At 33.6% G+C, this 22,959-nt stretch overlaps 1 protein-coding gene across 2 annotated transcripts in view; it reads right to left on the reverse strand.

Annotated features, from left to right (window-relative positions):
- The window catches only part of Hsp110 (heat shock protein 70Cb), a 98,247-nt gene that overhangs the window by 69,901 nt on the left and 5,387 nt on the right, over nt 1-22,959 (reverse strand). For both annotated transcript variants that reach the window (XM_085807150.1, XM_085807149.1), the window contains exon 2: nt 5,474-5,672. In XM_085807150.1, the coding sequence (XP_085663276.1) occupies nt 5,474-5,672 (199 nt within the window). The remainder of the gene's footprint in view (nt 1-5,473; nt 5,673-22,959) is intronic.

The following is a 22,959-nucleotide window of genomic DNA, read 5'->3' on the forward strand; positions in this document are numbered from 1 at the left end:
TTAAGATTACTAGATGATTCCTCTGGCTGTCACCTAATTAACTTAGCACGAAATGAAATTTCTGATAGCAAATTACCACCTTAATGTAGAAAGTGGCATTTATGTTTTATCACAATTCTTTCAACACACCTTGAAGATTCAAAAGAAGAAATGGCTCGAAGCTTTAGAATCAGAGAAGGACAACCTTTGAAAAATGTTCAAGGTGACACTGGAGTAGGGATAAGGCTATGTGTATGGCCGGTAATTTCAGCATCAAAAGCAGTCCTATTCCTACCAACAGGACTCTAAAATGGGGGGAACGCAAAAGACACCAGCAGTCTGCATTAACACTAAGATACTATGACCTGGCAAGGTATAAGAACACACAGCCAGTGCTAATATATGATTACGCTGTGAAGTATAAGAATACATAGCCAGATTTTGGAAAGCTATCTCAGTTAATTTGCGACTGAAATCTTGGGGGCCACAATAACAAAAAAGAACGAACCTCTTTTTTAATAACACCGAAAGGGAGCTGCATCCCCAAAATGTAATGTTTTATGTGCAGTGGGGGTACAAAGGAATTGTACACAGTATAAAGTCTGAAATCTGGACTCGCCGGGACTTCGGCAATTCCAGATTTGGGATTTTTCCGGTTATTAGATAATCAATTTAAACCTAGCAAGATGGCATACAGAAATTATAAAATTAAACATATGAAATCTTGACTTATGAAATAATGAAGTATTATGATCTAAAGGGTATCAAAATTTACAAAAAAAAAAAAAAAAAAAAAAAAAAAAAAGCTTAATATTTATTTGTTTACCTTATTAAACATTTCTTTCAATGTAAGTTGCTTCATTTTTAGTGCTAATACTTTCTCTTTAATTCTGTAGACAGACATAATCTCTTGTTTAGTTACATTGTTGAAGTCCTGTAACTGCTTTTTCAAGAATTCTGACTAACTTGTCAATCGAAAATTTCTTGTTTTCAGTAACTTCTCTGTCACTTTCTTCACTAGACATAGCGGTATTTTTAGGATCTAAAACCATACTACAGATTTCACCATTCATCAATTCACTGATGATTGAGAAGCATTGTCATCACAATCAAAAACTTCTTTTATATCATCTTCATTTATTACCGCTTCTCCACATTTCTTTACAAAATCCGTTAATTGGAAAATTTCACCTTTGTTTTGTGATATCCGAAAATTTTAAATTAGTGTCTATCATTATCAAATTTAGCTATTCTTCACTACACATATTTGGCTTTAAAATTGGTGGCTATTGGTGGCTATCATCAAATTTAGCTATTCTTCACTATGCATATTTGGCTATGCATCATGAGCTTGGCGACTAACAACAAGTTGTTCTGTTAAATTTTATCTTTCTTCTATTGCGCATTGAGACAATTAAGCCTGAATGGTATTAGTTTAGTTATTTATTATATTTATGTCTATTTCTTGCACATGCTTAAGGTTTATCAGAGTTCTGAATAAATAAATTCCCACCATATCATATACTTAGCCTTATTGAGGGCCGGTGCTATATATCTTACCGCCTGATGCAGTCTCTGTGGGTCCTAAATTTTACAACTCGATGTGACCATAAGAGGCCTGGTGCTGGTTCTGGGTTTATGTGAATAACAAAATCAGTTATTCTTAATTCAAATAGCCCTAAATGTAATCTTTGAGTCTATGAGTATCGTGAACAAAATTATTTTTTGCATACGGAAATAAATTTTTGGTAAAATCTTCCTCGTCAACATTTTTTAGCACATTTACCTTTTAAATCTGTAATCATCGCCAAGTGTGATGTTAACATAAAAGGTTACCACACTCCTTTATTATTCAATTATTAACATAAAAAAATTGTTTAGGCATCGCTATATGAGTCATTACTCAATTCGTCATGTTTTGATAAACATGCGGTGATGAAAGGAAAGTATAATAAATAATGATTCCCGAGGTGGGTGTCAGATCAACAATGTGTCTATATGAAATGTTTCGGTTTGAGATATATGCCAAGCAGATACACAGCAACGGAGCCAAATTACTAATCGTACAAATTTATGCTAAAAAGATTGTTTCTTCAATAACAAGGTATTTTATTTAGTGTCGAAGTGAAATTAAGAATCGGGACACTCCAATGTTTTATTATGCGCGGGGGGATTAAATGTGCATGTGTAAAGCCTATGAGAAAACGTTGGTGGTGGTTTCAGGGTCTGGATTTTAGATCATTCCGGATAATGAACGTCCGGATTTCGTACTTTGTACTGTGCTATGAACGCCTCCCACCAAATTAGACTAATTCATAGAAATACTGTTCCCAAATAACAGTTTTAAAAGAAGAAACTAAAGTACTCAGAGCTGCTACATCATAAGGATGTGTCTTCCATGATGGCAATGCTCAGCTTTGCATTTTGAAGAATATTAAGAATATTAAAGACATAATGAGCATGGCTGGGATGTTTTTTCACCTTCCTCCATATTCACCAGACATTTTTTCCTCTGATTTTCATCTCTTCAGGTCACTTGAAAATTCTCTGAACTGTCTCGAGTTCACTTGTTTGCAGACTGTCAAATACCACCTGATAAATCTTATGAATATACTTAAGTTCTTTGAGGAAAATGAATTTTCCAGCTGCCAAAATGATAGCAAAGCCATGGAACAAACTGCAGCTTATCTGATTCAATGAAATTTTTTTTTTTTTTTTTTTTTTTTTTTTTTTGTACTGCTTCATTTATATTACTAATTAAAACCACATAACTTTCTGGAAGACCTAACATAAAATTGTTGGCATTCAAAACACTATTCAAACCCAAACAGGATATATCCCAGTTTAGATAAAATGCTGAACACATGGGCACTGCATTCCTCAAGAATAAATTAAGACTAATAGTCCATTAAATATGTTTCTGATGAAGGACCCTTCTATTGAAAATTATGTCAAATTTAATATTACTCTAAAATGTTAGCTGGTTGTTAGTTTATGGTAAAGAACACAAGGGCTAGCTGCCTTACAAGAAAGATGCCTTCATTGAATACTTCTAAGAGAAACTGGCTCATATCCACATTACACACGGTGAAACCCCGAAAATGCTCAAGCAGCCAGCCCATTCACCAGAATTTAACCCAGCTCAAACTTCCACTGTTCAATAACTTTACTGCTCAATTGATGAGCCTCATTCTAAAAAAAAAAAAAAAAAAAAAAAAAAAAAAAAAAAAAAAAACTCTCTTGTGAGCTAAAGTTGTTTGCGTGTAATTGATAGGCTGCTTTACATATGCTAGAGGCACAAAAATTAATATTAAATACGACAAATAGATATGTTGTTACACAGACAATGAAAATAAACATGCAGATATTAACATCAACCAAGAAAAGATGCTGGATTCTTAAAACAATTCTACAACTATAATTATTGAAGTAAAGGTTTCATTTGGTTAAATTTAATGATTTATCATACTGCAAATGATATGCAAAATTATTCTTACCAATAAGCATAGTTATAGTCTGCAAAAAGCAATAATTTTGTAAGATTACATATGTTTCCGTTCAAAATTACTTGACTAATACAACAAGCACAAATTTTAATATAAATTGTAAAAAATTTTGACTCTTAGTACTTGTTAAATTAGGGATGTCTAAGAAGTTTGGTGAATGATACCAGACAACAAAATATACAAACGATATTTATTGGCCTTCAAATAATCCTGACCACAACACACTCCTGGCAACATTCATAGTTTCTAAAAACTACTACCTATGATATCTTTAGGAACTGATTTTAGAACCTCTGTCCCACATTTTTTTAGTGTCAACATTTCCAAAAAGTTTGTACATTTTGTGGCTTTCTCTTCGAAAGGTAAAAAAAGAAATCTGAAAGTGTCAGATAAGAGAAATATTACAACCAACCAAAAACATGTATAACATACTGAGGCAAGAATGGTGCATATGGATCACACAGCACGCAGGCCTATTATCATGCAACAATATTCACTGTTTAGAGCCCTGTGCAATCAAATCAAGGCCAAGGATGCTGGATGCCCTGAAACAACCATTTCAAAACTTCCTCAATAAAAGTGACTCTCACTGTTCAGCTTTCAGAAACAAATTTCTTGTGGATAATGTAATGGTTACTAAAGAAGGAGACTTGACATTAAACTTTCTCATGTGGCTCTTTTTGGATTAAGAGGAAATGGCAAACACAATTTTATGTATCGCCCTTAGGATTCTAGATGAAAATGATAACATCAGTGTTCATCTTCTCTAATGATGGTTCACAGAAAAAATGGATCCCGGTTACAGATGACAATGACACCCCTACAGGTTTCTATCATTTTTGCTTCCTGCTCGTGTTAGCTCGTGTGACCAAACTACAAACAGATCTGCTTACTCAAATCTTGGGGGGAAAAAATCATTCATAAAACCTGTTATGTATTTTTCATGAATGCTGATGTGCACCATGTCCTGGGCAATGCTTACTTCCACAGTCATAAAAAGCTGAGTGAGCTATCTTGTAGCAGCATGTATTGCACTTAATTATGTCAGATTTTGTCTTTCAATGACCAACTTAAAAGTAACTCTTTCCTTCTCACTGCAAAAGCATTTAATCTAGTAAAAATATTTTTTATTCGTGGCTTCTCTTTCATACAGCTACATTAATACTTCATGTGCTCCCATCACTTTTCTTCTCAGTTTGTATCCCAGCCTGATATTCATTCACTGCTCCATAACACTGTGACAATTTTATACTGATTACATTTCACAACCCACAGCAGATTTACCCCGAAGGTCACATATACTCTACAAGAGCGGTTCTCAACCTTTTGACTATTATGTAACATCTAAATAAAAATTTAAAACCTTTAGTACCACCACAACCACTCTCAGATCGTATAAATTTATGAGTGTTAGAGAAAAAACTCAATCAGGATGTTGGGGTTTTAACATTTGAATTTAATAGTTAAAAATATTTTGCTTCTCTGCGTACCACTTATTTTTCTCTTGCGTATCACCGGTTGAGAAACCTGCTCTATGGCACATAGTGGTTCTTTACATGTATACATAGCACTGGGTCTCATTCTTTTTTGTTGCATGCATCCCTTACAGTACTGCTAGACAATCATTCCCACTCACCTCCTTTCAAAAAACTCAAAAAATGCACATACATTTATTTAAATTATTTTTTAATGCATTTCAAAAATTAAAAAAGAGCACAGAAAATACTGATAAATACCAAAACTCAAATAAAAGTAGTTTTTCATATTCACCAACTAAAGCTACATATTTCACCAGTTATTTTGACCACATCCCCTCCCAAAACATCTGGTTGAGAACCTAATGCATGCATATGCCTGGCCCATGTTGTCATTTAGATAAACACTTCACCAAACTTCTTTGGCACACATTGTAAACTATATTTAACTCCATGTATAAATAGAATATGATCAACTTCTTATATTCATACACATAAATAAAGAAATCAAACCTCGAATCCAACTTCACCAGTTGGCAAATCACAAACATCGTAAGGAACATATTGCAATTCATGCTGAATTACAGCATCATTAAACTTTCGCCCAATAAGCCTCTTGAAGCTAAATATTGTGTTCTTCAAGTTAGTAATTTGTTTATTTTTGGCTGATACTCCTAGGTCTCGAGTTTTTTCTCCAAAAGCTACATAAGTTCTGCAAAAAAAAATTATGACATATAGTTAAGTTTTGTTACAAAAATAAAAACACTGTACACATTAAATTGTGTACAAGAAAGGCGAAATGTAACAAATTGCCTTTCATTAAAAGTAAATTTATAAGTGAAAAGTTTTATCTTTTATAATATACATGTTGTACAGCTACAATTTAAAATTACTTTTTTAAGCATCACCATGCTTTTAAATTTTGTAATATTTTGAGAAATTTCTAACTTAAAGAAGGAAATACAATAGCTAAGTAACCTTCTTAACCTATTTCTTTTTAAAACCTTATCTTACTCTTTACATACTTTTTAGCTGCATAGGATTTTTCACAAACATATGTACACCATGTTTTTTTTTTTTTTGTTTTTGTTTTTTTTTAAATTAGATCTATTATTTACATTTTAAATAATCACTGTATGTAAACACAGACAAAAAATTGAAAAAATGCACAGAAAATAAATGCTATCATGATGCTTGGAACTCTCCATCCTTTATGATTAAACAGGGTTCATAGCCACATTTTAGTTAAAAAAATAAGCACCTATAAGCACCTTTCAAGCACGTTTTAAGGAAAAAATAAGCACCTGTCTAATTACATTATACACAACTGCATAACCTTAAAAGAAAAATTAGACTTGTAATTTAAAATATGAGCAATGCAATATTTATTAAGAGAATGAGCATTACCTCAACAATGGAAAACAATTAACCTTTTTTTTTTAAATTTTAAATGACAGTTCAATTTACAGAATTAGTTTACTATGAGAGGAAAAAAAAACTATGCAGAACTAAACTATACAGTCAAAAGTCGTTAATCCGGACTCGTCGAGACTTCGGCGATTCTGGATTATCGATTTTTCTGGATTATAGATCAGCAGTTTAAATCTCGTAAGATGGCATGCAGAAATTCTAAAATTAAAAATATGAAACCGTAATTTATGAAATCAAGAACAATTATGATCTTAAAGACTATCAAAATTTACAGAAAAAAAAAAAGCTTTATATTTATTTACTTTATTAAACATTTCTTTCAATGTAAGTTGTTTAAGTTGCTTCGTTTTATGTGATAATACTTTCTCTTTAATTCTATAAACAGACATAATTTCTTGTTCAGTTACAAAGTTCCGCTGTTCAAGTCCCGTAATTGCTGTGCCGAGAATACCGACTAACTTGTCAATCGAAATTTTTTCGTTTTCACTAACCTCTCTGTCACCTTCTTCATGTCTTTATCCATTTTTTGCAGCAATTCCACTTTTTGTTTGATGGACATCCAAACATACTTTCGTTTTGTAGATCCTTTGGCAGCTCCAGCATCGGAAATTCTATTTGACATAATCAAAAGTTCAAGTTTACTTTTATAAAATTGCTCTTACAGTCTGCAAAAAATAATAAGCTGGATCCAATTCGAAGATTAAGGAACAACGCAATCATCAACATCAACTGAAATTAGAGATAATTTTAGCTTATACTGTCCGTTATAGATTAAACGCGCACGCGAAAACGTATTCTGCGCTTGCGCACACGCAAATGCGCAGTCGTAAAGGTCAAACGCCTACGACTACGCGTCGCATGCTCAGAAAGTTTTTAGCTTTGAGGTCCGAATTAACCGACTTTTGACTGTATTACAAGATTCAATGATGATATTTCAGTTGAAAATATAGAAAATAAATAATAATAAGCCATATTAATTGTATTCATTTGGCACCTAATAATAAATACAATTTATTTTTCCACTCATATTAGTATTTAAATAATTTAACTTAAATCAAAATTCTGAACATTTTGTAAATTTTCATTGCATAACAGTTTTCTCTTAACATATATTACAAGCAAAGTAATTTAAGTAAAAAAGAGGCACATTTCTGAAATCAGAAGACGGGAACTTGCTTCATTTAGTCCTCCTTTAACAGAAAAAGCTTAACTAACCCGCATTCTCGGAAATTCCCGAATATTCCAGATAGTAACTGGAAAAAGAGGAGTGAGGGAGATTGTAGCCGTTCTTTAGATTTCTAGGTTAAATAAATGATTTTGACATTTCGATATGTGCATCATATAAAAATAGACCAACGGAACTGAGAAATATTCTGCTTAGAAAGTACAGTAAAACTCTTTTAAGTGTTCATAAACAAATCTCAGACTGAACATCAAAATTAATTATCAATGCAAAATACCACAAACGTTATTGCACAATATGTGCGGCATAATTCTACCATATGTGATATTATGCAATCGGAATCAACACCTGCCGGTATTCGGAGAATAAAGAACTAAATAAAGGGAAAAAAAAAAGAGAGAGAAAGAAAGAGACTTACTAATCTGGGGTGTTTCTAATTTTTAACAGACTGTATTAAATATCCGGAATAGAATCAATCTTCGCTTGGGTTGGGTAGACGGCAAAAACTTTTAGTCTTATTCAATCCAGATTGGACAGTGACAAAAAAAAAAGTCCGCTGCTTCAATATTAGAGATTTTGCGGAGAAACTCCCAATCTCCGTAATATATAATGTATTGGCAAAGAAAATGAAATTATTTTGACTATTCGATTACTTTCCTTTTATTTAAGCCATTCCGAATATTATTCCTGAAAGCCAATCTGTGTAAAAACACACCCATTTTTTGGAAGTTTATCTATACTTCAGTAGTTACTGCAACTATATTATTATAAATATTCATGCATATGCTCATAATATAAGCATAACGATCATAATAAACACGAATACACTGGTGTGCAAAAATTAAGGACAAAGTCGAAAAATTAGCATATCAGCTGAATGAAGACCCAGAGCGGACGGAAAGACCAATCAGGAGATTAAGTAAGGTGATGCATGGTAGCACATGCGTAGATATGCAGGTAGACGTAATGGGGGAGTGTATGAGCAGTATAAAGCATGTTGTCGGTGTAAGATCAGTATTTCTGGCAAAGAGATTGCATGCCGTATAGCAGTTAAAATCACACCAAGTTGCTGCCTCAGCGAGAAATGGCGAATAATCAATCTGTTAGACGACATCTGGATGCTTTTACCCGAGATCGAATCATTGGGAAGTTGGAGGAAGGCCGCAATGTGACAAGTGTGGCTGCAGAGTTCGGAATTGCTCACAGCATCGTTTCACGACTTTGGAGACAACTTCAAACTACAGGAACAGCTATTCGGAGGTTTAGTAGTGGTCGTCCACGAGGAACCACACCCGCAGATGACCGGTATATTGCTTTACAAGCCAGAAGAAACCGGCGGCAGACAGCGGGAGAAATCGCTAGACACACGACACAGGCGACTGGACGACCGATATCGCGTTTTACCGTGGCCAGAAGACTGCACGGTGGTGGTCTGTTTGCACGACGCCCTGTACGGTGTGTACCTCTAACGCCTGCCCATCGGAGAAGGCGTTCTCTGTGGTGCCGGGAACACCGGAATTGGAGAGACAATGAATGGGGACAAGTACTCTTTACAGATGAGAGCAGATTCAGTCTGAGTAGCGATTCTCATCGCATACTCGTCTGGAGAGAGCGGGGAAGCCGCAATCATCCCTCGAACATCATTGAAAGGGACAGGTAGGTATGGAGGTGGCGGTGTTCTCGTTTGGGGAGGCATCATGCTTGGTAGTTGTACAGACCTTCACATCTTTGACGCAGGTTCAGTCAACGGGACCCGTTATTGTAACGAGATTCTTCTTCCATATTTACGTCTTTTTAGAGGCGCTATGGGTTCGCAGTTCCTTTTCATGGACGACAATGCACCATGTCATTGCACAGTAGCTGCCGAACAGCTCTTAGAGAGTGAGGATATTGAACGTATGGATTGGCCGGCACGATCTCCCGATCTCAATCCCATCGAGCATGTATGGGATTTTCTAGGCAGACACTTGGCAGATCGTACCTTACCACCAATAACGATTCCGGAGTCTTGCAACTCATCGAAACCCTCATTCTCAGCATGGGCAGATGCTGTGAAACCTGCCTAGCAGTCAGGGAAGATCATATCCCCTATTAAAGACCGGATGTTTCTTGCTGGACACCCATCACAGGGATGTTTCGGCCTTCAGTCACATTGCGCTCCATGCTACTTCTTCAATAAAGCTTCTTTTTATCCCTCTGATTTCTCTTTTAGTAAGTGTTGCTTACATTACTCATGTCCTTACGTATTGGGGATCTTACGGTATTAAATGTGTTGATTTGGAAAGCTTCTGTACAAAGTTATATTGAAAAAAACCGTCTCGTCCTTAATTTTTGCACACCAGTGTATGAACTGACCACGCGGAACGAGAATGCAAATTATTAAAATCTTGATAAAAATTCAAACGTGTGCAGTATTTGGGTGGGAGGAAAAGAATACCAAATGTACCGGAATTTTCTAGCGTTTTCAATTCTTTGGCCAATAGAACGACATGCACCTGTCTGTACTCTCGCGTGCGTTAATGCAGAGGAAGGGGGGGAAGCAATTTCCGGGAGTATGATTCACCGACGTTGCATATAAGAAAGAAAAGTTGTTTATTTAGTTTCGACTTTGGTACGGGGAAAAAATGCACGTTCATTAAAAACAAAGGATTAAAAAAAAAGCACTAAAAGCAAAAAATAAGCAAAAAAAAAAACAAAAAATAAGGGCTTTAAAGAAAAAGTAAGCACCTATAAGAGCCTTTATATTTTATTTTCAAATATAAGGACTTATAAGCACTTGTAAGGATCGCTACGAACCCTGTTAAACAATGAAAATTAACAAAAAATTACACCAGTACTTGAAGCTTACATTACCGTATTTATTTGAAATTTCATATTACAAAATTAAGTCGATTTGGTTATAGTTATTTTATTGGGTGCAAGTTGGTGGATTCTGGCAAAACTTTTTTAAAAAGGTCACCAAACTATTGATATTTATCGCAAGCTGAAAAATGTTATCAACATATCAAAAGAAACCACACTTTAGCAATTTAAAATACAAATTATTAAATGAGGCTTATATGATACATTAATGCTGCTTTCCCTATGTACACAATGACATTTTTGCATGAAAAAAATCAGAATTCCACAAACTTGATAAGCACACAACCTCAGCATATTCTGCTGATCAAAATCATAATCTAACAACAAAATTTCCAAATTTGGTGTGCACTAAATGATTCTACTCTTGCTAATATTTTAATAAGCACAAGCATCTTGACCATCATAGCACAACTTAAACCTTAGCTACACATTAAAATTACAATTTCATAGATAGCTATACAATATAAAGTGTGCAAAACATCTGTGCACCCAGAAACTTTGAGATCATCATTTTAAATCCAATAAGATGGCATGTAAATATTATAAAATTAAGAATACGAAATGGTTGTAAAATTATGAAACCTTTATAACCTTCACAAAACCAAAAGTTATAAAAAAAGTTAACATTCATTTCATTCCATCAAACGCTTCTTAAAATGCAAATTGTTTAAATAATTTTGTTTTCTGTGCCAATAGGGTACTTATGTATATCACAACTATCTTAGTACAAGTTGGCAAATTTTCAGAAACTGCCAAACTCTGGCAACCATTCACATAACAGCTTGTTAGGTAAGCATGTCCATTGGAAATTGCAATTGGAAAATACACTGAATTGTTTTTTTTTTTTTTTTTTGTTGTTGTTGTTCTGTAAAAAATTGCCAAGGTAACTATGCTGATATTTAAGTATCGCCAATACTTTCACTTTAATTACTCAGATAAAATTTCTCATTCATTTACAAAGTTCTATTATTCAAACCTTACAATTAACATGTTAACTATCAACTGAATTTCATTCTCAACAGCTTCCCTTTCTTGAGCACCTGTGGGAATATTTTCTGGATCAAAAGATCATTGTCTGGTTCGTTGACTGATAACTACGGCACTATTGTCATTGTAATAGTTCAATTATATCTTCATTTAGCATTTCTCCACATTTTCCTTATCGCAAAATTTCAACTTTTATTCGAGGTATCTGAAAGTGTTCATTAGAAAACCATGTTCTTTTAAAATAATTTATAATGAATTCCAAAATGTCATTTGGATGAGTGTAAGAACTGTCCAAAAAACTGTCTTGAAAACTATCTAGTAAAACAAAATTCTCCAAACATTACAAAATTTCTCTCGCAGATCAACGGTAACATTTCAGAACTAGAGAAACATTTCCCACCATAAAACATTTCACACTACCTACAGAATGGTATTTGTATGCAACAGGGAAAATGTATATTTCAGGGTCCCCTTGGAGAACAGTGGCTACGTTCCTGTTTATCAACTCCTTCCTAAGTAAAATGGTGTCCAAAACATAAGGCATTAAAACATCAAAAATTATAATTTTGATGAACTGCATTTTAATAAAATCAAATAAAATAAATAAAAATGGAAATATATGTTATCTAACCTGTGCAGTACAAAAAGAAATATCGACTTACCTTAGAAATGTGTCTTCCGTGTGTAGCACAAAGTTTTTCTTAACAGCATTCAAAAACCATTTAAAATTATTTGAATTAGAGTCTGTATACTGGCGTCGCCACATAAATTCACAAAAGTAAGATTCAAAAATATCCTCCGTAGTGCTGGAGGCACTTCCAAAAATTCCTTTTTATTACATCCCACATACCTTTGATAGTGCTGACGCGAGCTCCAGTTTCCGAATCCTTATAATGTCACTGCGCAATTTACCAAGACATGAGCGAAGCCATTATCAGAAAGACAATCAAATGACTTCCAGCTTGTTCCAGGTAAGATATTCCACTGAATTACGATTAAACCTTCATTTACACACCAGTGAATCAATGCTTTCTTTTCCATTTGTTCCAAATCATATACAAACTTCAGGTTATTCTAGTCACTAGCAGCATTTTAAGGCGTTAAGCTCAAAATAAACAATGTACTTCCTAAATGATATCCAAAGCAGAAATTCGCCCTGAGAAATATTTTTCTCACAATCAAATTCAGAGCAATCATGTATTAGAAGCAATCATGTGATGACAAGTTTCCAAAACGTGCATCGTAAAACACTCAGGTGACCATAGCTGAAACAACTTGGTGATAATAAACGGGATAACCTAAAATATAGACTACCCTGCAACAGTTCACAGTAAATGGATTTAACCATTTGAGAAGGACAGTCAAACACCTTTCGGTTGATTGAAGCAAGCCTCCAAAGAAAATATTCAGATAAAATCACAACACCAATTAATCTTTCTAAATGCAACATGGCAAGTATTTCTTATTTTATCCAGTTCTTTTATACAGCTGTTAAGAAACAGATGAACAGCAAGTACAAAGCTTGCTTGCTTCTCGCACGTATTACTAAATAATGGAATATACCAATACATATTACTAAATAATATTGGTGCTTTAAATTTAGCCAAACAGAAAATTTTACCAAAGTACTTTCATACAGTAACAAATTTACAAAATACAGCAACTAAGCCTGCATCTCTTAACCTATTTGCATCATTAATACAGAGTGTAACAGAATTGATGGCCACAAATTTAAGGGTAATAAAACATGACAAAAATTAGAATTTTCATGATGCAGTAGAACGTAAACATGGATAAACAGAATGCATAAGAATGAAGTCATTTTAATCAATGATATTTACAAGAATTATTCAGTTGAATCACCACTAAAAGCAATATTTGCATTACAATGACAAAGCGATTGATAAATACTTTGGAAGACGCTTGCCATACTTTCAAATCAGTGATGCTAATTCTTGCTACAAGGTCTTCAGTAGAATTAATCTGCTCCTAAATAAATGATATCCGCCATCAATGTGATGCATATATTGCAGCTGTTAACATCTGATTTGAAACTCATTTGAATAAGACATTTGGCTAATCTTTGGAATATGGTAACAAGTAGTTTGGCGACATTTTGGTAAGGCGATAAAGGTTACTAGCTAGGACTTTAGCAGTGTACATGGATAAAGTCAAGAGTGCGCAATGCCATTTTTGTGCAATTCTGGGATTTTTTTTAAGTGAAAATAGGTCGACGTGTACATGGATATCGTGTATGTGCAATTCTTAAAAACGCGGCAAGCAGTGGGCGATTCTGCACTTTCTCCCAATTTCGCACCTAATCTTGGTCATGATTAAGCACTTTTGTTCCATAAAAGTTCTAGCATAAGCGTAATTTGGCTAGCAGATTGTTGGAAAAAAATGTTGATTAAAAAAAAACATGCCTTTACTTCATGAAAACAAAATGACATCCAAAAAAAAAACTAGCAGGTTGCTGTAGCAGGGTTGGTCGCCAAATTTTCGCCGAGTTACCATAATCCAAAGATTAGCCAGACAGGTAAAAAAATTGTTGCAAGATAACAAAGCAGACCTTATTAATTGTTGGAAAATATAGCTTATTTTAAACCTTTTACTGCATCATCTCTCCTCCTTGAAATGTTTATTTAGTTTAGTTCTTATTTTAATGTAATATAGTAGTTACTTCTACTTCTTTTTCTTGCTGCCACTGTTTGCATTGAGAACGGACAGTTTCAACCTAATTGAGATGTAAAAACGAAACGTGATGTTACGTCATCTGGAAAGCCGATTCGTGCCGATAGCTGATTGGTTGCCGGGAGATGACGTCATGCCTACTTCTGCTTTAAGTATCTTGCGTCGCTCTGGCTCAACCCTTCTAGTTCCTGCTTTCCTGGCACTTGAGTGAGCGGTTTCCAGCCCCTTCAGAAGGCAGTCCGGTGAATGAAGTGCCTTGGTTCCGGTTTGCGGGATGGCTGTTCCTGAACAAAGTTCCTTGGTGCCTGTCCGCGGGATGGTTGTTCCGGAATGGGGTTCCTTGGTTCATGTCCACAAGATTATTGTTCCGGAATAAATTCCTTGGTTTCAGAGGCTACCATGTGAGTGACTGCCGTGGACGGCATCCATGTTCTTCAATAAAGGCGGCAATTAAAATACGTGAGCGGCGATTCCTTGTGCAAACGGAGTTAGGCCGGTTTTAAGTGTTTTCAAGAACTTGATTTAAATTTCAGGTGTTTTTCTTGACCATTGATTATGGACTTATTGAATATGTAGCCAGCTTCATTTTTAGGCTGCTTAATTACTGTTTAGGACATTTTATTTGTATTGATGCCAGTGTTTTAGAGATCAGGTAAAAATATTATTTGATGAATGATGGTTATATTATATTTTTCCTAAGACTCTGATGTTGTTGAAATTTATTTTCTGTGTTTTTATTCTTTATTATATTGTTAATAAATCGGTTAAGTTCAAAACCTTTTATTGTCTTCAACGTCTGCACAACATGATATCTCAGGGAGCTTTTATTGCTACTACTGCTAAATGTTTAATTTTTTATAAACTTTAAACTTTGCTTTAGCATCATTAATAACTTTAATAAAGTATATGAATTTAAACTGCACAACTTATTTGTAAGTATTTCTGTGATGTAAATCTTCTAAAAATCAAAATACCCTTAAGATAATTAATGACATTTTTATCCATTACAATTCATAAAATTACACCAACGTTTTCTTTTAATTTACTTTATGTACATATATATATTTTGTAAATCTGCATTAGTTACTCAGCTCTACTCCTAAGAGGACCCAGAAAAATCAAAATTTTAATCATAGTCTGAATCCAAAAGTACAGTCAAAAGTCGTAAATTCGGACACCCATAATCCGGAATGATCTATAATCCGGACCTCAAAGCTACAGCGACGAATGCGCGTAAGACTTTTACGGCTGCAAATATGCGTGTGCGCATGCGCGTAATACGTTTATGCTTGCGCGTTTAATGTATAATGGACGGTGTAAGCTAAAATTATCTAATTCAGTTAATGTTGCAGATTGCATTGTTCCTTAATCTTTGAATTGGATCCGGCTTATTATTTTTTGCAGGCTGTTAGAGCAATTTTATAAAAGTAAGCTTGAACTTTCGATTATGTCAAATAGAATTTACGATATATATTTACTAACATGTAAAGGATCTACAAAGCGAAAGTATGTTTAGAAGTCCATTAAACAAAAGTGGAATTGCTGCAAAAAATGGATAAAGACATATCCTTCGTTTCTCAAACCATTTCGAAATCTGTTTATCAATTTCACGCTGCTCTGCGGCCCGGGGGGGGAATGCCGAAACACCGCTGCACGTAGTGAATTGAAAGGTAATCTGTCAGCACTATCCTTATCTTCAGGGCAGAGGTTTTTATTTTATTTGGCTTATAATTCCTTACTAAATGTAGTATTTCACCTCGATGTACTCCGTCTTTGATATGATTTAAATCAAATTCCTCGTCATTATAATTCGCTTCCGATAAAGTAAAGAGAAAGTATTATCACATAAAACGAAGCAACTTAAACAACTTACATTGAAAGAAATGTTTAATAAAGTAAACAAATAAATATTAAGCTTTTTTTTTTTTTGTAAATTTTGATACCCTTTAGATCATAATTGTTCTTTTTCATAAATTACGGTTTAATACTTTTAATTTTATAATTTCTGCATGCCATCTTACCAGATTTAAACTGATGATCTATAATCCGGAAAAATCGATAATCCGGAATCGGCGAAGTCCCGACGAGTCCGGATTAATGACTTTTGACTGTATTCATTCAAAAATTTATCAATACATTAGAAAAATATTGTCATGGGTAAAGTGCAGAATCGCCCAACTATTTGTTTGGCGCTTTTTACAAGAGTTACAAGAGTAAGAATTGGATTTTTATCAACTTTCTTTGACTTTTTAAGCGAAAATAGGTCTATGTGCACATGGATAAAGTCAAAGGAGTGCGCAGTGCCATTTCTGTGCGATTCTGAAATTCTTTTTTTAAGTGAAAATAGGTCGATGTGCACATGGCTATTAAATATGGGCAATTCTTAAAATCGTGCCAAGCAGTGGATGATTCTGCACTTTCCCCAAAATCCCAACCTGAAATTTAGCATAAACAACAAACAAGAATTTTTATCATGTGTTTTTGAAAAATTTCAAGTCGCCTTAAAATTTTATTTGGAAGCACTTCTGCAAAGGATCCAGTAAATGTAAACATCGCCAAAAATGGCGATAAAAGTTCAAAACCCGGCGAATTGGTTTGTCGGAGGTAGCAACCTGGTTCGCTCTTAGAGAATATTTCTCGTCTGTTCGGGGCTCCGGTGTGTCACTACCGGGTGAGGTGGTGAAAATCGGCGGTGAATATAACACGGCTTTTTAGAATAGTATGGCTGTGATCTTACGTAATTTTTAAAAGTCTTTAAACACGCAGAACCACAGAGCTCCTAAAATATTATGATTAATGTGGGCCGCAACAATATACGTTTTAAATAATTTTTAATTTTATTACTGTTATTTTTACTTAAAATAATAAGAATTAAATCAGTTTTCATGCTTAAAAATTTGATATATTTTTAATGCATTTTTAAAAATTACTTTTCAGAGGATGCTAGGTGTTTATATACAACAGATGATTAGAATAAAAAAAAATTATTATTGGTTCTCTGATATGACAAAAGACTTATGTATTCCCAAGGTCATCAAATTTAGTAAACCACTGCTTTGAGTAATTAATCAAAGTTTGAATAAATCTTGAAAGATAACAAGATGCATAATGTTTATTCTAGTTTTATTTACAATGCTACTTTAAAGGATTTGAATATTATTGAAGATACTTGGCATTATCAAATTTATTATGAAAAAGACAGTTGTTTCAAAATAAAATATTTTAAGCTATCACCAGTAAATTAAAAAAACAACTTTGAAAATTTGCTTGTGTAAAATGAATGTTTTAAATGTATTATTTAGTAATGAATCCATTAATCTGTTAAATGTACAGTAGCACTAATTATTAAACATAATTTTGAGAATATCGACAAGCAAAGCACTTAATGAAAAAGAACCTTTTTATTAAAATATTAGTATTCTGTATGAATGACAGAGAATATATGTAATGAATACCATGGCCAAATACCTATATAAAGAAAAAGAAACAAACAACAAAAAAAAGTAGTATTCTCTGCCTCGAAATTTGTAAAAGTAATCCTGCTATGCAATACATAGTTAATTTCTGATTACATGATATTGCAAGCATTTTCTTCAGATTTTTCCTACAACTGATATTGAATACTGGTAGTTTAATCTGGTTTCATATCATGGTTTAAGGGCTGGTTGCATGGTTGATTTTTCTAGTTTTACTCATATGTAATGCAAATACAAGCCAGTTTCCCTTAGAAAGTTGTTCAAGACGGCATCTTTCTTCAGGTCCATAGCCGGTATTCTTTGCCATATTCGAATAACCTAAACTTTTCTTCAGATTCTACATTGACATGATGTATCTGTTGTAAGCAGGACAAGGATCATTCCACCTCTATCCGTGTAGCAGGAGTGTATTTAAAACATGTCAGAATCATGGAATTCGTAACAAAATCGACCATGTTTTAATCTTTATAAATTTTCCCGATTTTCTTACGTCATGGGTTTCACTAACAAGATATTCATACTTTTGTTCAAGTTCACAAGCAGTTGAGCAATACAATTGCTGAATACTGGTAGTTTGACCCAATTTTGAATCTTCAGTATTCAGTATCTTGAGCCATCACACTGTCATGCCCCCTAAAGTTATTACTGCTTAGCTTAATAACAATCTCACTTGACCATGTTTACCCACTTTGTCAAAACTAATATATCAGCTGCAGTCTCTCCAAAGACTCTCACTATAACACAGATTTAAAAATATCTTTCTTAGAATAAAAATAGGTTTGTCAATGTCTGGCAACAATTCATTAACTTTTCACGCAAAGCATTTACGACTCATTTCAGATACAACATTTTGAGAAGTGTTTCATCTGCCTTTTTCATACGTATGGCTACATCATTCAGAAGAAAATGATGTTGTCATGTTTAATTTAATCAGGGTTTTTCCCACATCTGTTACAAGGAGAAATAATTTCAATGATATCCTGGAACTGGAATTAGCCTAGGGTACACATTAATTTGTCAACAGCATTGGTTATTTCATAAATGGAAATGAGAATATTGCTTTTTCATATTCTAAATTGCACTAATGTAGATAGCATTGAATTAGGTCAATTTTAAGATAAATTTGCAGAACATCATTTCTTATAAGTTTCCAAACATCTTTTCATAGGTGAACTTTCTTACATGATTCAGATAAGGAAGATATTGTAATATTTTGTTATTTAACAAATAAATATATATTTATTATTGAAGTGGCAATGCCATATTTGTATGATGTAACCATTGTTCAGCAACGTAAGAAATTGTTTAAAATGAGAATTCTGAAGTTTTACCAGCTAGCAGTTGTACGAAAATTTTACCACTAAAGAATTTTATTCAAATTATCTATCTCCCTAAACTAAAAATAAAACTTATGTTTTATTAAAATCATCTGTTATTTTGTCAATTACTGCAAAATATTTAGTGATCATCAGTCTGAATCAGAAAAAAAGTGCGACTTTACAGAAGACATTCCTTGTGATCAAACTGACTATTTTGTAGGAAAAGATAAAATAACAAAATGGGAGAAAGAACACTTTCGAATTCAAAGATTCCCATAATACAGTCAAAAGTCGTTAATCCGGACTCGTCGGGACTTCGGCGATTCCGGATTATCGATTTTTCCGGATTATAGATCATCAGTTTAAATCTCGTAAGATGGCATGCAGAAATTCTAAAATTAAAAATATGAAACCGTAATTTATGAAATAAAGAACAATTATGATCTAAAGGGTATCAAAATTTGCACAAAAAAAAGCTTAATATTTATCTGTTTATTTTATTAAACATTTCTTTCAATATAAGTTGTTTAAGTTGCTTCGTTTTATGTGATAATACTTTCTCTTTAATTCTATAAGCAGACATAATTTCTTGTTCGGTTACAAAGTTCCGCTGTTCAAGTCTCGTAATTGCTGTGCCGAGAATACCGACTAACTTGTCAATCGAATTTTTTTTCGTTTTCACTAACCTCTCTGTCACCTTCTTCATGTCTTTATCCATTTTTTGCAGCAATTCCACTTTTTGTTTGATGGACATCGAAGCATACTTTCGTTTTGTAGATCCTTTGGGAGCTCCAGCATCGGAAATTCTATTTGACATAATCAAAAGTTCAAGTTTACTTTTATAAAATTGCTCTTACAGTCTGCAAAAAATAATTAAAAAAAAATAAGCCGCATCCAATTCGAAGATTAAGGAACAACGCAATCATCAACATTAACTGAAATAGATAATTAGATAATTTTAGCTTATACCGTCCGTTATACATAAAACGCTCACTCGAAAACCTATTCTGCGCTTGCGCACACGCATATGCGCAGTCGTAACGGTCTTACATGCACGCGTAAACGCCTATACTCATGTGTCTACGCGGCGCATGCGCAGAAAGTTTTTAGCTTTGAGGTCCGGATTATAGATCATTCCGGATTATGGGTGTCCGAATTAACAACTTTTGACTGTATCATAAAAATATTGCCTGGCAATACACATATATCTAAAGATGTCGCTTCACCCATCGATGCATGGAAGCTAATATTGATGACATAACGATTGAAATGATTGTGAGATGCTCTAATATTTATGTAAAAAATATTTCAGGAAATTTTAAGAGAGACGCAAAAACCTATGGAGAAAGAAGTTTCTTGCTTTTTTAGGACTCGTAAATAGGTGGATTGCACAAATCCTCCCGTGTAAATGCTAGAGAATTATGGGCAACTAATGGAACAAGATTGGATATTTTTCATAAAACAAATGAACTATATATTTTCTTTTCATTCTTCGTGCCTTACGATTCGATAATGTCGGAACACGGGATGACAGAAGAAAGAGTGATGAATTAGCTCCAATAAGAGATTTGTTTAAAAATTTTGTCGAGAATCGGAAATTATGTCATGTAGGGGAATACATGACTTTGGATGAAAATCTAGAACCTTTTCGAGGACGATGCTCCTTTTGGCAGTATATGCCTAAGAAACCCTCAAGATATGGTATAAAGATATTTACTGTGGTTGATTTTAGAACCTACTATACTTTGAACATGGGAAAAATATGCAAGGATAAGATTATCCCACCTGAATTTGTGTCTAATAAGAATAGAGAACAGCATTCAGCTTTCTTGGGGGTTTCAAAAGGATATAATGCTACTTTCTTATATGGCTGAAAAGAACAAATGTGTTAACCTTTTGTCAACTATGCACAATGATGACCATATTGATGAAAGCATAGGAGATTTAAAGAAATCTGAAGTAATTACGTTTTATAACATGACAAAAGGAGCAATTGATATAGTCGACGAAATGGGTGGCACTTATTCTGTGGCCAGAATATCAAACTCATGGGCGTATTATTTTCGCTATTAAATATTGCTGACATAAAATCAAGGATCTTGCTTTTAGCCACTAAAACTCAGGAATAGGAGGCACTTCTGATTTGGCCTTTGCACTTTTAGATCCTCATTTGAAATCATAACAGAACCAGTAGGAATACAACGAAGATTCTCTTGAAGATTCGCAAACACAGAAAAGAAAATTATGTTACCGGAGATGTTACATGTGCTCAAGAAAAAAAGACAAGAAATAAAAAATTGTATATGTGAAGTGTAAAAAAAAAATATGTCGAGAACACTGTGAAATAGAAGCTTCATGTATAAACTACAAAATATCTAATTCTTCTTGAGCCTAATTGAGTGGAAAATTAATTATATAACTCATTGTCCATGTAATAATTCTGCATAATTTGGATGATAATTGCATTCAAAAATAAAAAAACACAAATTTCTCATAGAAATCAACGATTCCTAGTCATCTGAAGAAAATTTAAGTAATTTTATTTGTTATTAATTTTCAAATTAACATTATTTTTAAGTTTTTTATATAACAAATGGTCTAATCTTTGGAATATGGTAACAGGTAGTTTGGCGACATTTTGGTAAGGCAATAAAGGTTAATAGCTAGGATTTTAGCAGCGTACATGGATAAAGTCAAGAGTGTGCGCAATGCCATTTTTGTGCAATTCTGGCATGTTTTTTTAAGTGAAAATAGGTTGACGTGTACATGAATGATATCATGTATGTGCAATTCTTAAAAACGCGGCAAGCAGTGGGCGATTCTGAACTTTGTCCCAATTTCACAACTAATCTTCGTCATGATTAAGCACTTTTGTTCCACAAAAGTTCTATCATAAGCGTAATTCGGCTAGCAGATCGTTGGAAAGAAATGTTCAGTAAAAACAAAAAATTAAAAAAAAATGCCTTTACTTCGTGAAAACAAAATAGCGTCCAAACAAAAACTAGCAGTTTGCTGTAGCAGGCTTGGTCGCCAAATTTACACCAAAAAATCGCCAAGTTACCATAATCCAAAGATTAACCAATAAATGTTGCAATTAATACAGAATGCATTATTTTACTGAATTGTAATATGTTTCATTTGTATGTCATTTAATTGCGACGCGCGTTCTCCTGTTAAATAATAATACATCATGCGTCCTCTCGGGTTAACTACACACTGCTAAATGTCATTATCAACCTATTTATTTTACTTCTATATGCTAAATATCTTATAACTTGACTTGTACACCGCTAAAATCATGGCTTCCATATAATAAATATCTTGCAACTTAAATATACCAAAGAAATGTCTAACACTACACATTCTTTGACTATACACCGATAAAATCATGGCCGATTAGCCATTGGTGAGCTTGGCGAATAAATAGGCATCGGCGCCAACGGATCCTTTGCGGAAGAGAACCCTTTTATTTAATCTATTATGGTCCACATTATACGAAACCCAAGAAAAATACTGCAAAAGTATATTTTATCAGGTTTTCTATCTCTCTCTTGTCTAATTTAACTATACAACATAAGTGAAATTAGATGCTTTTGCAGTTTACAAAATACAAAAATCTAATATTATGTATTTTTAATTAATGTTAACCATTTTGAGTCCCAAGCAACGTCATCATACAGTTGAGATTTTATGTCGAGAAACCCTAGTACGTTTCGAACATTGTGGAGAAGATGAGAAACACACAAGAATATGTCCGATCACTTTGCAAACTGCAATAAATATGACGGAAAGATTAGAAAAAGACGAGAATTCCGTTACCAAACAAAATACAAGAAATGCTATGGCTCCGACTGAGATTCATCAATGCAATATAAACAAAACGGTATCGCACTGCTTGGTATTTCTCTACACAAAATAAAACAAGCACTGCTTGGGACTTTTTGTACTCATTTAGAGAAAGCACGGTTACGCAATGTATTAAATGAAATGATCCCCTAAAATGTCAAAAATTCTCTTTTTTCCAAAAATACCTCTATTCCAATAAAAATA

This window comes from Stegodyphus dumicola, chromosome X1 (genome assembly GCF_044657685.1).
Source record: "Stegodyphus dumicola isolate Sdum_Otavi_A_Nest chromosome X1, ASM4465768v1".
Classification (NCBI taxonomy): Eukaryota; Metazoa; Arthropoda; class Arachnida; order Araneae; family Eresidae; genus Stegodyphus; species Stegodyphus dumicola.